The sequence below is a fragment of the Salarias fasciatus genome, chromosome 5 (assembly GCF_902148845.1).
Source record: "Salarias fasciatus chromosome 5, fSalaFa1.1, whole genome shotgun sequence".
NCBI lineage: Eukaryota > Metazoa > Chordata > Actinopteri > Blenniiformes > Blenniidae > Salarias > Salarias fasciatus.
Window position 1 is genome coordinate 25608525 of NC_043749.1, and position 17427 is coordinate 25625951.

The following is a 17427-nucleotide window of genomic DNA, read 5'->3' on the forward strand; positions in this document are numbered from 1 at the left end:
TTTGGGAGAATGCGCTTCCTCTGTCGAGAGCAAATAGTAAACAGTTTGCAGAGAGGCGGACAGCAGCACTTGGCCGTTCTTTCATATAAAACACCTTCACACTCCGAATGCCGCAGACACTGATCTCAGCCGCTGCTTGTTTCGCTCCTAATCCGAAAAGACTGGGATTGGAAGATTTAATGAGGATTTGTGTGGTCTTTGCAGCATTCCTCACAGAATTTCAAAGGAGCTGTTTTAATGAGCATGAACTTAATTAGTGGGTCCTGGTGGGAACACTTTGCCAGCTTATGTCAAAGAAATACTGCAGCCATGCAGGATCAGAAAACACAAACAACAAGAGTCTGCATTATTCCACATTCTTCATATGCTAACGGCCGGATCTAAAGCTTATGGTAAACTTCACGAAACCTCCTTCCTCCATCCGCCTTCTCGAACACATTATCCAACTTGTGTGGGCGCTGGAGCCGAGCCCAGTGGACTGTGAGTGAAGGACACACTGGACAGATCAACAGTCCATTACGGGGCAAACACACGGAGAAGGACGCTCTAATTCACCATAGAGAGAAACGTACGGTCATCAGTTAACCTCAAGCATATTTTGCTGGAAAGAAAAGTCACAAACGGGGGGGAAACATGCAAAGTCCACTCAGAAGCCCATCATTACACCACTGTGCAGCACGATACCTGCTTCCATGATACCTTCACGTATGTCTGATTAGCCTGCCTTTTATCACACATTCCTCTGATACAGTAGAGACGCCCATCCGTGTGAAAACACAATAATACGCGTCAGACTGTGTTTTCTTCCTGTCCCGAGATAAGACTTTCTAAACTGGAAATTATTCAATAATGAGCTGCCAAGCAGATGGGACGATGCTCTAATGGAAGTCAGGATAACTGAGGTTATTCTTGTTAAGGATGGCGGCACATTGTCGCACACAGACACTCTTGTCTCTGACGCTGAAGACACACAAGCTCATGGAAATTGAATCCGGATGTAATCTAAAGCTCTGTGTTTGAGAGTGTTCAGACCTATTCCTGGCTTTAAATGACAGTATTTTAATTAGGGAAGTGTAATTATCAGTTTCCACTTAGACACAGAAATACATGCTCCATTGTCTCATGTCTAATGCCTCTAATCCCCTGGAAACGCACAATGGAAACTTTACATGAGCTAAATATATTTTTACAGTACTTAAATATTGTTTGACATCCTGTACGTGTCACCGGAGATCGGATTTTGTGGGTTTGTTTTAAAGAGTCTTACAGTTCAAAGCCCGGCTCAGGTCACCAGCGATAACATGCGAGGCTCCATAACACAAGCAGAGTGTGACGGCGTTTCTTAACCACTTCAACATGAGCCCCTATTTAAAGCCAGTCCTTCACTGAAGGCTGCGTCAGGTCAGAGGGACGCCGACCAGAGTGTGATATCTCCTGCACAAGTGTAAAATGACACTCCTCAGAACAGGAGGATTCAGAAGAGGCCCTAAGTGTTGGAGTAATTGCATCAACGTTCCCGTAAACACTTCTTCAGAGGGGACAGAGTGTTGTTAATGTGCGAAAATGCTGAAATGTGGAAGCAGCGTGCTTCGTGGGTAAACTCAGGTACGATCAGGCATGCAACTTTTTGCACCGGTGGGTCAACGTGAGCACGTGTGTGTGTACAGAAAAGTCTGTTTTTTTACTTGACGGCGAAGTAGCAAGCACGCTGTGCCCCGCGAGCTCGGCGCACACCTCCCACACGCCTCCGGGCTCCAGAGGCCCTCAGTGTTTGGTCTGAGGCGGCTCCACGGCTGATTTACTTCCTGCTCGGGACCACAGTGGTGCGGGGAGGACACTGTCTCCGGAGCTCGCCGGAAGGCGGGAAGAAGACATGGATAAACTCATGGGTTTTTGTTTTTTTCAGATTTACAGAGCATAACAACAGTTAATTCTACATTTTGTCACCTGTCCAAACAAACCGCTGGATAAACTCTGTGCAGCACAAAGGCTCTTCCAGGTGCTGGTTCTCTAACTCATCTACGACGTCTTCGCTTCGCTCGTTCCGTGACTTAAAAATAGGCTGTGCCGCGATTGTAACCCGTTATTTTTCTGCAGAGAATAATCGGCTGGCTCCAGCGTAATTACAGACCTTCTTTAGATGTTCTTTCCATTCAGACCTAAATCATGTGAGGCGGTGATGTGATTCCAGCGAAGCCCCCGTTTCCCTTTTATGGTATCAGGTTTTATAATGAATTATTTTCCGTCACTTTTATTACTTTCAATGCAAGGTAATGTAAGCAGGAGGAGCTGACAAGCATATAAATCAGTCTAATATTATAAAATTCAAGGCTGATTCTTAGCTTTTCCTGTATCTTCGCATATAATCATGAACTGCTAGAGAAGTCAGGCTCTGGATTTCAGCATCAAACCTCTCCCACTTTTTATGTGAAATCACAGAAATGTCTGTTTTTGACTCATGTTGGCAGCATGGCTGTACATGCCAATTATATAATGTAAAATAATGACCGTTCATTTACTTCAAATTTTATTTCACACACATTTGATTTATGAACCAAATTAAACTTAAAATATAAAATTAACAACAAACATAGCGTGGAACTTCATTAGTCCAACTTTTAAAAAAACAGACTTCAGCGTTTGCCAGTACTATAACACTGTGTCTTTTGTCTTTGCTGACGTCGGGATCAGGCCTGTGAGCCTCTCCTGGCTCATGCCTGACCTCCTCTCACCTGACACAGCGAGGACAGGAAGAGAAACGCAGTACAATGCTCAGATCAGGTGCTGAAGCTTTGAAACGCAAACATAATGGAGCTTGTCTTTTTTGCAGGCGGAGGTTCGGTCAGGAAAGGAGTCGACTGGTACAAAGTCACATAACTGCTTTTTAACTCTGTCAGACATTCTCTGACTGTCAATATTTCCATCCTCCTCTTATTTCTTCATTATTTCCTTGTTTTGCACACACTGCTGGATCGGTGCGCTCCGTATCTCAACACACTTTCAAGCAGCAGAACCAGGCAGCAAATGGTTTGAAGTGGGCTTCATTATTGTTTTTTATCCACCTCAACCTCAAAAACAACTATGGAGCCCGATCACGGGGGTTCCTGATTTACTGTCACTGTTAGACAGCAAAGGCTTCCATCAATAAAACAAATGTCTGATATAATCCAGATAAATACATCTGAAAGAAGGTTAAAACAATCAAATAGCAGAAGAATAAAATATTCCGAAGAACTGGACCTTTGTGCCTGAAAGTGTCACAAATACTCAATGTCAAAATGGGACCTCTGGCTTTATCCCGAGAACGTTTGGGGGTTTTTCTGTGGGGAATTTGTGTGTTCTCCCTGTTGTTGGGGAGAAAATCTCACTAAAGATTCACATAAAAATGAGAAAATTATGATGTTTTGAGTCTTAAACTCTCTTTTATTGATATACCCTGAGATCCCTCTCACAGAAAACTATTTGAGATTAAAAAAGGAGAAGAAGGAACCGTGTATGCATGTCCAGCGTTGGTCTGGCGGAGCTGTAATCGTAACACCATCTTGTGAGTTTGCATTAACTCTTGAGGAGAGAAACAAATGTCCCTGATAGTTATCCATCTGGCTGGGCTTTCAGCCTCCGGGCGATTATTTGTGCCCTGACACCTGAGTTCAGGTCAGGATTGTGCATTTCCACCCACGCCGGCTTCTCTCCCCGGAGCGCCACATTTTGCCCCCGTTGTATGCGCCTGCACAGCCGGCCTGCTTGTAAGGGATGGAAAATGGGAGCGGGGCTCGGCTGGAGGTTTGAGCGAGCAGTGACCCGGAGCCTCGCTGCTGGGAGGAATTAATGTGGCTGCTGGCCGGTGCCAGCTCAGGTAGTCTGGCTGATTTCATCCTAAACCCATGTGTGAATGGAACAAAAGGAGCTCTCACAAAGCACACACTCTACCCAGAGTGACTCAGGCACTGTCATCGGGCCGCGCTATGCACACACACACACACACACACACACACTCACTCATTCACACACAAATGGGAAAACAGGGCTTGTTCAGCTCCCTGACAGCACTTCATCTGTGGAGTTCATCCTTCATTACACATGTGTTTTTCTGTCCTCTTCGTGTACCTGGAGAGTAGCGCTTTTTCAGGCCTGCGGCTATTGATTTATCACTCGTCCAATAGAAGTGTCCTTTCTGATCTCCTCCTCGGACAACATCTGAAATCTTTATCAGGCCTCGTGTCCCGCCGAACGCCGTGTTTCAGAGCGCCCCGTGGGGGAAGGCTGCAGCAGGAAATCACAGAGAGACAAACCTCCCACAGCCATCACTTGCTATTTAAGATTGATACACTAAGTGAAGCTGAAGTTTTTTTCTTCAACAAAGTGACATCGGCATCACCGGAAACCTGTGATACTCGTTGGCCCGAAGCCAGAAACCCCTGTTTTGGTTTTGAAAGACAATACTGGCTCTACGCTGCAGCTGAACCCTCTGGGGTTCAGCGATTCAGAAAAAAGAAAACGTGAGATCTTCTGCGAGGTGGAGATTAGCTGTGAGGCCGGAAACAGGGCATATTAGGAGGCCGTTTCCATCTGTGACAGTGTTTTACATTGAGCCTTGGTGTAGCGGCGCTGGCTCCGAACCAGGAGCTGGACGGGGAGAGTCCAGCCAGCGTGACGTCCTCCATCACAACCCAGCTGTCGTTTTCACAGCTTCACACACAAATCACAGCGTCTGCGAGGGTGTGTGACTGGGAAAGAACTCATAAAAGTATGTTTTCATTTCGTATATTGCGGCCCGGCACTGGGAAATATTGCAGCGAGTTCGCCACGCTAATAATTACATGAGTCGATTCAGACTCAGTCACGGGATGAGCTCGCCAACAACTCCCCCGGTCTGCGTCTGAAGCGATCCTCGGGTCCCGGAGACTAAACACACCCTGTCATCATGGAGCAGGCGGATTGGCTTGCTCCACCCATCGCTAACAGCAGGCTGCGGCTGCACTCGAACCACTCCACACAACAATGCCGGGGAGTGATGCAACCATGACTCGCTGTTGCTGCTTTTGATTACTTTGTACTTCGAAATAGAAAATACCTACGTGTGAGCCAGTTTACTCTCTAAAAATCCCTCCATTTCCCAGAAGTCTTTGTGCCAATATAGGAAGTGATTAATAAGTGAGGCATCCGCGGGACACTCAGGGCTTTGGTATGGTTAACAAGTGGAAGAGTTTTAATATGGTGTATTTACATTGCAGTGAGAGATGACAGCGCGTTGCCTGGGGAGTTGTGTTTTGTTTCCACGGCCGGAGCCAAGTGTGTGTGGGTCCACTGGACCAAAGCTCCATCCAGCAGTAATAACGCCGCGATGTGTCAGCCCGAGCGTTACGCCAAGAAGGCCACAGCTGCAGAGTCTTTGGGTTCAGCTCCGCTGTGAAAAATCGGCGCAGCACACTTGTGGAGATGAAATCCAACATTCTCACTTCAGGACAATGGTGTGTTTTTTTTTTTTGTTTCTCTCTGGAAAACAAATTTTGAGAAATTACTGTGTTATTAGTTAGTGGTGCAGGTTTGTGAATTCTTTATGAATAATAATTAAAAAAGACTAAATTTACTCACTGATGTGTACAGAAAGTAACCACAACTATTTAAAGTTTCTGTGTACTTTACCCCAGTTGACCCCAAATAAAAAAATTCTAACCAGACAAAGTCTATAAAATAAATGTATTTTGAAATCTAGGTAAATCAGTGTTATCACTTCTCACTTATTGTGAATCAACTGGTTTGATTAACTCTAAACTCTAAAGTCATTTTTCTCACAAGTCATACATTTGGATGAAATTACAGATTTTTTAAAAATGTGTTTTCATTAAATGAAATTTGTTGACAGATGTGAGTTTGAAGCTTTAGTTTTGAAATATTTACTAAAACGTAAAGATGTAAAGTGCTGTGTTTCTGCAGTCTGCTGCTCTTTTCTTTCGTGCATTTATATTTTTCAGTCACTTTCAAAATTACACCGCCATGGCCAAAGAGTCCAACGGCTGCATGTTTCTTTGCTACATGAATCTGAAGTAATATAACCATTAACACATTAAATTCCACTTATATTTCTCTCTTTTCAACTCTCTTACCTCATTCAGACTCAGTGGATCAGCAATCATTTCAGACGCTTCAGGATTACAGATATTCTCACATTACGTCTGGCGGCCAGCAGAGTCCAGTGAGCTTTTATCTTCTTCAGGAAAGGTCTTTCAGTTTATGAAGTTGTGCCTTAAACTGCTGAAAAAAGTTATCAGAAGAGTGATACACTGTGAGAAAACTGACTTTACAAACAATAATCAGTTCTCAGTTGAAACTGTGAGTCAAGGTTTTACCCTCAGAGGCCCAAATGAGATGGAAATAAAGCAAGGTGACCAATATTTCTGAACTGATCCACATCAAACACCTTTTATTGTCCAGTTTTGTTGCTCTGGTGTGAATTATGGCCTTAGTTTGCTTCAACGTTGAGTCAAAACACCTCAGGAGTGAATTATGGGAAGGAAACCGTGTTCAGGGATAGAAATCACATCTGAACTTCATAAGAAACCAGAACCATGTTCAACATATTGTTCTATAAGACAGGATTTTCAGCCTCCCTGAGTTGTGTTGGAGTGCTATGTTTCCATGTTAATGTTGAGACAATAACTAAATTCATTTTTTTTTTACATAGTCAACAAATCCAAAGAAGAGTGGATCCAGGCCTGCAGCATGAGTTTATTTGACTTACTGTTGTCTTTGTTTGCTTCTGACCAGACAAACCCTCACCCTCTGACATCTCACAGCATGTTTACCCAAAGAAACGACGCTCTTTGGATTTTTCTTTTCCTTTTCTGGGTAAGAACAACTATGCCACAATTAATAGACAACATTAAATACAAAAACAGACTGCTCAAGCAGTGAAACCTACGCCGAGGCTCTTCTAGATGGAGTTTGATGGACAACGCCCCGGAGAGAGGTCATGATCCGCTTCCCATGCAACCACCTGTTATTGCTCGAACACAATCTTAATCTCCATAACGACTCGGCAAACCCTATCTGGTGATAAAACCACGGGGTGTAGCTGACCCGCGGCCATCCCAAAACAATAACGCTGCTCACGAACACGAACTCTGCAGGAATTAAAGACACAAGCGCCAGAGTTCAGCCGATTCGGGGTTGTGGCTGCATGTTTCATGCAGAAATAAACTCTGCAGGACTGAACAACACCAGGATTAATGGGAGAAGTGCCTCTTCTAAACCGCCACGTAATCAAACTTCAAAGTTGCAGACTCACAAGATTAAATGCTTGATCAGCTTTCATTTTTAAAAGAAACGGCCTTTGGTTTGTGTGTGTCACCTGTCAGTGTGAATCTTCAACAGGCCTGACGTCACCTCACTACGACGGTTAACCTTCCGGCTGTTGTGTTTATATCAGTGTGAACTTTGGATGTGGTCTGAATATGCATGTAATTGAGTTACCTCAGCAGGCAGAGGCAATCGATGCCCTGACCTCCACGGGGAATAAATCATTTACAGTAATAATACATCTCTTTTTTTTCTCCCTATCTGCTTTGCCTCCAAGTAAACTCTGCCCTTCCTGTCAGGAAGAGGACCGACGGCGATCAGCTGAGAGGCCGAAGCGTAACTTTGTAAGTCTGTCATTGTGTGTGAGCCACAAAGGGAAATTCCTCACTGTTTCAACAGCAGGTGGGAGGAAAACGAGCCAAAGGTGTCTTTTTTTTTTTAATGGGGGAAGAGCAGTGGAAGTGGTGAATAAAGCGTGAGTCAGAAGCTAAGAAAAAGGCAGAATGATTTCTCCTGAGAAGGATATCCTCTCAGACACGATTTCTTTCATCTGCCATCTCGAGCTCTGATCTGGGCTGCCTCGCTCCCTCCTCCCCTCACTTCCTCCCCTCCCCTCCCCTCCCCTCCCCGGCGAGCTTTATAAGGCGCTTCCTGTGAGTGATGATGTCACGGTGCGGAATGAGGGAGGAGGAGGGACGTCTTGGACGCCAGTCCTTCATTTTCACAGTGAATGAGGCAGAACACGGATTCGATGCAGTAAAGCCGAGATACGTGCAAACACGTATTCACTGAACTTTGGCTCATTATGCATGCAACTTTTATCAGTTTTATACATCTACTTATCTGTAATGGTCCGAGCTGCACAAGGTTGGAGTTCAGCCTTTCTGTTTGCATGTTCTCCCCCAAAACATGTGATTTGAGGAGGGGGGATATGTAGTTTTTCTCGGGTATCATTGAGCAATGACTTCAGGTGAAAATGGTTAACTTGCAGAGTTTAGTTTGTCTCCATGTAAACAGGGATAAACTCAAACGTGCATGACTGCACGTGTGCTGCTGCTGACAGACAACAGCCCCAGTGGAATATTCCTGAGTGGTTCTTCCTCACTCTTTTAAATTTAACACAGCGCATTTATTACCCTTTACAACACGGTCATCCGGGTCAGCGGTGACACATTTTCTTACACACGCCAGGTTTTCAGTGAGCTTTATACGAGCTAAAAAGACAAAAGAGCTTGAATGTTTACATTGTGCTGTTCAGGATGTTTCCCAGAAGCACCAAGTGGAGGCCTGGAGTCGCGAATGTTTAATTTTCAAATGCACTGTGATCATTTTCAAAACATCTGAATAGAAAACTTTGCAACAACAGTGCACTTTCCAGTGAAGTGTTCTCATGTAAACAGACTCAGATTTCACGGTGATGTGAATGAGTGTGTGTGTGTGTGTGTGTGTGTGTCCCTGTGTTTGCGCTTTGATGCTCTTTTGACCTGTAGAGGCTGTATGGAGCCTCCAGTCAATCAGTTCCAGCACCACACAGCCCTGGGGTGGATAAAGCAGATGCTTGGATGGCTGCAGAGCACTCAACCTCTATTTGGAGCGTTTTGGGATTCAGTGTCTTGCTCCAAGACACTCTGGACATATGGACAGGGCGAGATGGGAGACCATATCTACACTCTTGTCTTTGCCACAGTTTGCATATCTGACCTCTTGAACGCTGATCCTACATGTACAAACAACCTGTAAGTCCCACCACATAAATACAGTCTGCTCTCCCCGCAGGTCACAGCTGGAACTGAGGAATCCCAGAAATTCTCTGGAAATTATGAAGGCAGATTATCTCCAGTGGGGTCAATGTGGGGGGTCAAGTATGTAATGCTAAGCCGTTTGGATTTGGGGAGGCCCTGTGGGCAGGTTATAAGGGATCCACATACACAGGCATAAGAACAGCCTGTTCTCCCTTTGGAGACACACACACCACGCCACACACACACACACACACACACACACACACACACACACACACACACACACACACACACACACACACACACACACCTCTGCTTTCTGTCGCTCTTGATCCAACAGGCTGTTTGTAGCTATTGTATCGCTGTGTTTGGATAGTGTGCATGTCAGTGTTGGGTTTGTTTAGCCCAGTTGGGGGAGGTAACAAAGTTAATACAACACCACTTAAGGTCTAAGTAGGCTAAGTAGCTTAAAAAAAAAAAAATTACAGTGTGAAGATCTGCACATCCCAGAATATATTACCCTCTTCACAGAAAACCTGTTGCCTCAGTGTGAAGCTGATATTATGTTGTGTAAAGACAGAACAGGATAAGGTAAAAAAAAAAAAAAAAAAAAAAAAAAGACTGCTCAGGGTGATCTGATAAATGAGCAGCTAAACATTGTGTGCAGCGCTCATCTGGCAGCTGAGCTCTGAGCAGATAAGAGTGTTTCTGGCTGTGTTTCTGTGCCTGCTGTCTGTGTTATCTATCCTGGAGCCATCCCCACTACCGCCTCTGTCTCCCTGCAGCTCAGCTTGTTCATGAAGCCAGGACACGTTGTGCAAATGAAATAAAAATGTCTTGTTTAAAATGCAAAACAGCAAAGGAAAAAGGTTGAAAAAGCAAAAACAGCTTACATGTTAAAAAAAAAAAGGAAAAACTTAAATATCTGAAAAGTACAAAAAAGGACCAGACAACATTTATGAAAAATAAAAATGACTCAAACAACAAATAAAATTGAGCAACAACTGAAATGGACAAAATATCTGTGAAAGACCTACAGAAAGAAGCCTGCAATTAATAAAAACAAACAAAAACACTCACTAAAGCAGTTAAAATGGGTCAAACTACAGAACCAATCATACTGAGAAAATCACTACAATATGTAATAAGGAAGAATCGAAGTGAACTGGCTAAAAAAGAGTCAAAATAATGGAAACTGTGAAATAGACTACAATGACTGAAGACGTTCAAATGATTATAAGGACTATAAAACATGTTAAACAACTATAAATGAAAATATGTCCAACGTTCTACATCAGGGATGTCAAACATAAGGCTCGTGGGCCGGCCAGACCACCAAGCAAAAGAAAAAGCATGCATAGTGCAACATCTACAGGGGATGGTTTCTGGACTTTACTCTGTATTTTGCATCACTGAGATTGTCTTCATTTTCTGTCATAGTTTTTTACTTTTGTGAAAATATATTTTAATCACGCATAATCTGCACCACAACTGAGAAAAACTAAAGATAAACTTGCAGGCTCCCTGGGACGGGGTAAACTTGCAGGATGGTTGCAGCGTGCATGCAGTGCATGCACAGTGCAGCAACGCGCGCTGCAGGGACGCGCGTGACGAAAGGGAGGCTGCGCCTTTAAGGGCGAGGCGGAGCCGACTGCGCGTCCTGCTTATAAGACTCTGCTCACTACAATAGTAGACTTATCTAAAAAGTGTCAGAGTGTAGTCGGAGCGCCGCCAACTCCATGGCGCACTGTCCATGATGCAATAGAGAAGCAGGAGATTAGAGGCTCCGATCAAACCCCATCCGACAGGAAGCGAGGAGCTGCTTTCCACCGAGCACGGAGGATTTTAGGGGTCAGGGCAGCGGAGTTATTTGGGTGAGTGAAATGTCTTGTTTGGGCTGTTTTGTCGGAAGCCCCCTTCTTGTTTTGTGTGCTGGTGGCAGCACGACTGACACATGACTGATTGATGCAACTCCATCTCCCAAAACGACTTTCAGTGTTTTTTTAAATATTTTATGTCTTTTTATCATAGTGTTGCCTGTCAGACTCTTCAAATGAGCAACTTGATCTAAATATGACAGAAACATTAACACATATGTTTAAATCAGCCTGTGTGAAACAGCCTGTACACTGTGTACATACAAAGAAAGGGAACTTTTTTAATGAGTGTTTTTAACTTTTTTTTTGCGATTGCACGTCTCTTACCTGCTTCGATGCTGCTATTTCTGCTCCAATATCAATTAGTATCTTTTCCGCTCAAACAAAAAAGGAAATAACAATTCATTATGTATCATCATTAGCTGGTCTTGCCAAATAGCTGACTTGTGTGTTGTGGTGTGAGTCACCTGCCTGCTAGAGGGCTTTTAACCATTATTATCTGGGCCTGTAAAGTGAGGGGGTGTGCGCGCTGCGCGCCGCGCGCTTGCCGCACAGGTAGAGCGGGTATGGTTGCTCGGAAACCGCTGCAGGGGTGTCACGAGCGGGGTGTGAACTCCTCCTTTCAAGGCCTCTCTCTCTCCTGTGACAAGCCTCAGTCTGAGGCCATCTGATGGTTCCCCAGCAGACCCCCTCTTCTCCTGCACCCCACCGGGTCTGCGCGCACACACGCACACCCTGTCCAAGACAGAGGGGTCACGCTCGTCTATAAAAAGACCCCCATTCTCAGGTCAAATGATCTGATTTAATTGACTTGAGGAATTCCTCTTTAGGGGGCCTAACGCTCTGCATGACTACATCATTTGTTTAATCCCGTTGCCTGTAAATGTTCCTGTGGTGAACTGCCAGGATGAACCGTCTTTGCACCTGTTGCAAGAGGAAGCACGGCCCCGGGGGGTTCATTATCAGGGATCATGTTGCTTCCCGTCCTCGCCGAACCGAATCGACGGCCCCGGGCGAAAAGGGAGGGGGGGTGTCGCATGCCTGGTCGGGCAGCCTGGCTCGGCCTGATGCCCCGGGCTTCCTGTTGTTTTAGAGCTTTGTTTCTCAGCAGCTGTCAGGGCAGCACATAAATACGGCTCACAGGAGACCAGGAGCGAGGGGGCCGTGTTCGTCTCAGTCATCACTCCTGCATTATAAGGAGAACGGCTCGTCTCTGGTGGTGCGTGAACCGTGCTCCACTCAAGAGATGGGCGCACCTGTTTTGGTGAATCCTGAAAATGAAGATTAATGGTGCTAAATGGTCCACAGGAGTCACTCTGTCTCACTGAAGTTCACTCACATTGCACAAAAACACTCCTCATTTCAAGCAACGTTTCAGAGTGGTAGTCCAGCTCATCCCAGAAGCGCCGACATGGTGCAAGGTTTCCATCCCTCTGAAAATTGTATACATTGTTTACTCAGCCCTGACACATACTTGACATGACGGGAACATTCAGGCCATTCGACGTGCGGAGTTCTTGCAACATCAGGTGTATATCAACAGTAACAGGAGGAGCCCCTCGCTCCGCCGTTCAAGACGAGCAGGATTGCAGCGCTCGAGCCGAGTGCAGTCACGTTTTCAAATGCTCATAACTCAATAAAGCATCTGTAGACCCAGAGATGTTGCAATGTTCAACTCGGCTTGAGCAGACCGCAGTAAATGGAAAGAAAAAAAAAAAAAAAAAAAAGGGTCGCTGATTATAGAAAGTCATTGTTAGCTTTTCATTTTCAGCAGAGCCTGTTCAGTGAAATGTAAGCTGTCTTTGTTTCCATTTCTCACACATTTGTTTAATCAGTTCTTGGTGGATGAATGTTTACATTTAGTTTCGTGAAGACAGGCAGAGTGTCCATAAACTATCGATGTAAGGCCAAGTCATTTACCAGTCTAGGAAACTGTCCGGTCAGACCTTTTTGCACCAGTCTGATCTGTTTCTTTACAGCGTTCTGTGTATAACACTGCGATCAGGACACTTTAAATGTCATGTGCTCATGTTGTTCTGGGACACTGCTGTTCTAAAGGCTTGTCAGACGGAGCTTATGCCACTCCTGTGTCAGAAAGATGCCATCTGTAAAGTCAAAACCAAATACTCAGCCTGTAGTTGGATACATAACTCGATCCTTCTGCGCCTCTCTCATATCAGGATTTGTCGTCTACATGAAATAATGGTGGCTTTTCCTTTTTAGGGAGTATTTTTCATGCGCTATTCCCCAGTTTCCTTTTTTCATCACCTGTTTTCGCTCTCAGTCGCCTTCCTCCATCAGTCATTGTTGTGTTTTGGCTGCGTTACAGGTGCACCGGGAGCAGGGGCAGCCAGCCGGGCGATCTGAGTGTTTCCTGGCTTTGATGCGACCCGAGTGTGTCTGGAGCATGTCCACAGTGGGCCTGACTGCCCAGGAGATCTCTTTTCCCATAGAAAACCCCTTCCTCCGGGGCAGCTACTGCCACAGCATGGCTGGATCCAAACCTTCGTGGAGCCAACGCCATGAGCTGGACAAGTGAGTGTGTGGGATCAGCGATTTATTGTGGGAGGCTCCTGCTTATGTTGAAGTGATCTGATTGACTTCTGAGTGCATTTTACTTTTTATTAAAATGCACGTTTTCTTCTTCAGCAGCTTCTACTTCAGCATGAACAATGCAAACACAGATTACAGCTATCGAGTCCAGCAAAAAGTGCCGCCTCCCAGCTATGAGAGTAAGTTTGTAATTCTTCATGTACACCGTGCAGGTTTTACAAAAGCTACTGTCTCATTGTGCTTCTGAGAGTGCTGGACAAATGGCTGTGAGTGTGACCCCAGTGTTTTGTAGTCGGTAGATTAACTTCTCATGGGTGATTGCTGTGAGCCCACTTTAATGCGTGTCTCTCCTACAGGACATAAACACAGTCCCAGCTCACAGAGATTACCTCCAAAGAAATGCCGGCCCTCCCTCCTCCCCCTGTTCTGCAGCCCAGACTCCTCCACTCCCAGTCCGGTGGACAACGACCAGGTGGTCCCCTCATTCCAGAAACTCTCCTTCCACGAGTGCATCAGCCCCCCACAGACTCCAGACAGATGCTCCAAGCCTCTGCCCCCCATCCCCTTTCCGGCAGACATATCCCCCATGGACAGCGAGGTGGAGTTCTTCACCAGTACGGACGAGAGTCGCTGCCTGGTGTCTGATCAGTGTTCCAAATCCTCCTCTTTCCGGTACGGAGTCCACAGCCGGAGGAGCTTCAAGAACTGCGGGCAGATTAATTATGCTTACTACGACGGTCCTATAGCCCCTCAAAGCACGCAGCAGCAGCAGCAGCAGCATGCGGCCCCCGCCGCTGCTCCCGCTCTGCAGGAAGTGCGGGAACCGAGCGAGCAGCAGCGGAGGGAGCCGCCCGAGCCGGCCGTCTGTCAGAGACAGCAGGAGAAAAGTCGGCGGTTGCGGCGGTCTCACTCGGGCCCGGCCGGATCTCTAAACAAACCCTCGCTGCTGCGCCTCACGTGCACAAAACGCCACACGAACCATATGGACAGGCCGGAGGTGCCCCCTCCCATCCCCCCGCGTCTCAACCCGAAGGCGGGGGACTGCCGCCGCTGGTCGGCAGAGGTGTCGTCCGGGGCGTACAGCGACGACGACAAGCCCCCCAAGGTGCCCCCAAGGGACCCGCTGTCCATGGGGAGCTCCCGCACCCCCAGCCCCAAGAGTCTCCCCACCTACATCAACGGCGTGATGCCGCCCACGCAGAGCTTCGCGCCGGACCCCAAGTACGTGAGCGGCCGGAGTTTGCAGAGACAGAACAGCGAAGGGTCGCCGTGCATCCATCCCATCATGGAGGACGGCAAGAAGGCCAGCGCCACACATTACTACCTGATGCCGCAGCGCTCGCCCTTCGACTCGCCCTGCGACTGCCACGCCAGGAGAAAAGCCCCCGTGGATTTAGTTTGAAGACTTCTAGTGGAAGTGGCCAAGGACTCAGCTGCGCCATGAGCAGAAGCCATTTGCTGAAATGGTGAAAGTGGACGCTAACAACCCTCAAACTGCTGCTTTTACTGTGTTTTTTTGTTTTTGTTTTTGTTTTTTTTAATTTACCCTCTATGTATTCTGAACACACAGGGTATGTGTGCACTGTATACAGTTACTGGTAATGTTGGACGAGCGAACACAACCTGCGTGACTCAAGATTGTGGGCAAACTTCAACGTCGTAGAGCTTATTTTTGATATGAGTTTTATTTCATGACATTCAATGTCATGCTGTTTTTGTTTTAGTTTTTTTCGGCGACGATGCAGCACAATGAGAAAGGTGCAAGCGGGCCTTGAACCTCGTGCGCTCAGTGTTTAGTGTCTGAAATGGCGTGGATGCATTGTGAGATTCTACTGGGGCGATTTGATGCTGCTTTTGTATCTCACAAGGGACACAAGGTCAGTAATGTAACCATGTATCACTTAATATATGAAGTATAAACACAAGCCCTGTCTGTTAATCTTTAACTACATGAAGGATGCTAAAACACAGATCTGTTTGCTATTGTATAACAACACTGATATGGTCTCCGTGCGCCGGTGTGGTTTCAGCTGCGCTCCGGGAGACCGTATCAGGATCAATTTGTGTTTTATTTAGTTTTATTTTTTTCTCACATGGCACATTGTCATGGTACATGTTGTACTTTAGAGGTGGGTACATTACTGGTAGCTATGCATGTTTCCATTGGAATGTCTAGTGCAGCTTATATGATGTAGATGTCTGTGGACGAGTGCATTTGTGTGTCTGCGTGCACCGTGGCGTGTTTGTGCATGTGAACAGCAGTCGGAAGTGTTTCGGTACGTAGAGCGACTCTCTCCGGTTCTGTCAGAGATGCTTGTTACCGTGTGTTTGCAGGGCCTGCTTCGGAGCACAGCCCTCTGGGACGTGCACACATCTGGTTTCTCTCCTCCAGATCTGTTGTTGTTGCACAGAAATCGGTCTGTCGAACATAAGTGAATGTATGCTATTCTTACTGAAACCCCCTCGAACGACTAAGAGGAGCTTATATTTGTCAAGCTGTGAGTCATTGCTTGGAACGAATTTGCCTCGAGTTCTACCTCACTTTGATAAAACGCTTTATTTTTGGGAAAAAAGGAAAAAAAAAAGTTTCTGTTTTAAATTGTGTCCAACGGCAAAATCTGACAGATACAATCTTCAAAAGATGAGGTAACTGACTCCACATGTGACCCGATGCGATTCAAAAAAAAGAAATGGTAATAACAAGTTACACTTCGGTTCAGAGAAACACGGTTGATTCTAACCGGATGTCCTTAAAAAGAGATTTTAGATGTGAGGCTCGCCTGTTAATACAGAAGCATTACAAAGACAGTGCAGGGTTTACCTGCCTGACACAGACTTTCCTGTTCTGCACATGCATTCCTGCCTTACATGATTGCAGTGGGTGTGGTCTGAAAGACTTTGGCTGCTGGCAGTCCAGAAAATATATGAATTTTATTGTTGTAGATTATTGACGGAGAGCCAGGACGATATAGAAAATGTAGCACATGTATTGAAGTTACCCTTGGTATCAAACACGGTGTTCAGTTTGGGAAAACAGATAACTGCTAAGGTCAATCGGTCATTGAAGTATACTTTCCTTCTCCCTCCTGCTCACGAACCTTGCCAACACAATGTTGCTTTCGACTTTAATGTACGAAAAATGTTTACATCATACACTAATACTATTTAATCTTAAGGTATTCATGTCTTATTAGAAATAATAAAACTGAATGAAGACTAGTTTGTCAAGAAATAACTTCTCTGCTGTGGTGAAGACATGCACTGTTCAGTATGCTGTGTACAGTATTTAACAATTCCATTTGTTATGAATAGTTGATACGTATATAGTCTTTGAAAAGAAAGCAAAAAATAAAATGACTTATTTATGAGCTCGCCTGGTTTTCTCTCTCCAATCTGTCAAGAGTTAGCTCAGCTGTTTGGCCTGTTTTATCAGCCACACACCCACACGCTGTGCCTTATTGTGACTGGCCTCTATCCAGAGAAAGAAGAGTGACAGGTGTACAATATACCGCCTTCCTCTTCCTGGTTGAAGCAAGATTTCCTCCTGCAGGGCTGCTTCAACTGTGCCACCTTTGCACCAGGAGATTTCAAAGTGCTACCAGCAAAGTTGCAAGATGTTTCTTTTAGTATATTTTTTGGTGTGTATTGAATCCATGTTTGCAGGCAATCAGCCAAAAACACGATCAACCACATGCAGCGTTCAAATATTCACTACTTAATGTCACTTTTAGCTGCAAGTTGCAAAATCTAAACGGTCGGCTCTTTACATTTCTGCAGATTTGCTGCGAACAGCTGCTGGCGGTTGCATGATTGTTCCGAAGGAACAAAAGCAGGCAGTTTGAACTATCTAGGACGCCTGCAAACCCTTTCACCTGCTTCCCTCTGAGGTGAGCTGCTAGGCGACCGCAGGGGTGGTGATTATAGCAACCGAAGAAAGACGCTGCTCATTTTTAATG

At 45.6% G+C, this 17427-nt stretch overlaps 1 protein-coding gene across 2 annotated transcripts; it reads left to right on the forward strand.

The window, feature by feature from the left end:
• The first annotated feature begins 10740 nt into the window (after positions 1-10740).
• On the forward strand, positions 10741-16844 carry errfi1a (ERBB receptor feedback inhibitor 1a). 2 transcript variants are annotated; one of them, XM_030092474.1, is made up of 4 exons: positions 10741-10915; positions 13248-13453; positions 13568-13650; positions 13828-16844. In XM_030092474.1, the coding sequence occupies exons 2-4, from the start codon at positions 13302-13304 to the stop codon at positions 14871-14873; spliced, it is 1281 nt and encodes a 426-aa protein (XP_029948334.1). In that variant the 5' UTR covers positions 10741-10915; positions 13248-13301; the 3' UTR covers positions 14874-16844. The 2 variants fall into 2 exon arrangements, with proteins under 2 accessions (XP_029948334.1, XP_029948335.1); XM_030092475.1 differs by having other exon boundaries at positions 13571-13650.
• Positions 16845-17427: the final 583 nt, after the last annotated feature.

Excerpts from the sequence above, each read along its gene's own strand:
- errfi1a (XM_030092474.1), top strand. The coding sequence starts at position 13,302 with ATGCGACCCGAGTGTGTCTGGAGCATGTCCACAGTGGGCCTGACTGCC. Across the intron at positions 13,454-13,567 it reads CAACGCCATGAGCTGGACAA|CAGCTTCTACTTCAGCATGA; the intron begins GTGAGTGTGTGG and ends TTTCTTCTTCAG. Across the intron at positions 13,651-13,827 it reads GCCGCCTCCCAGCTATGAGA|GACATAAACACAGTCCCAGC; the intron begins GTAAGTTTGTAA and ends TCTCTCCTACAG.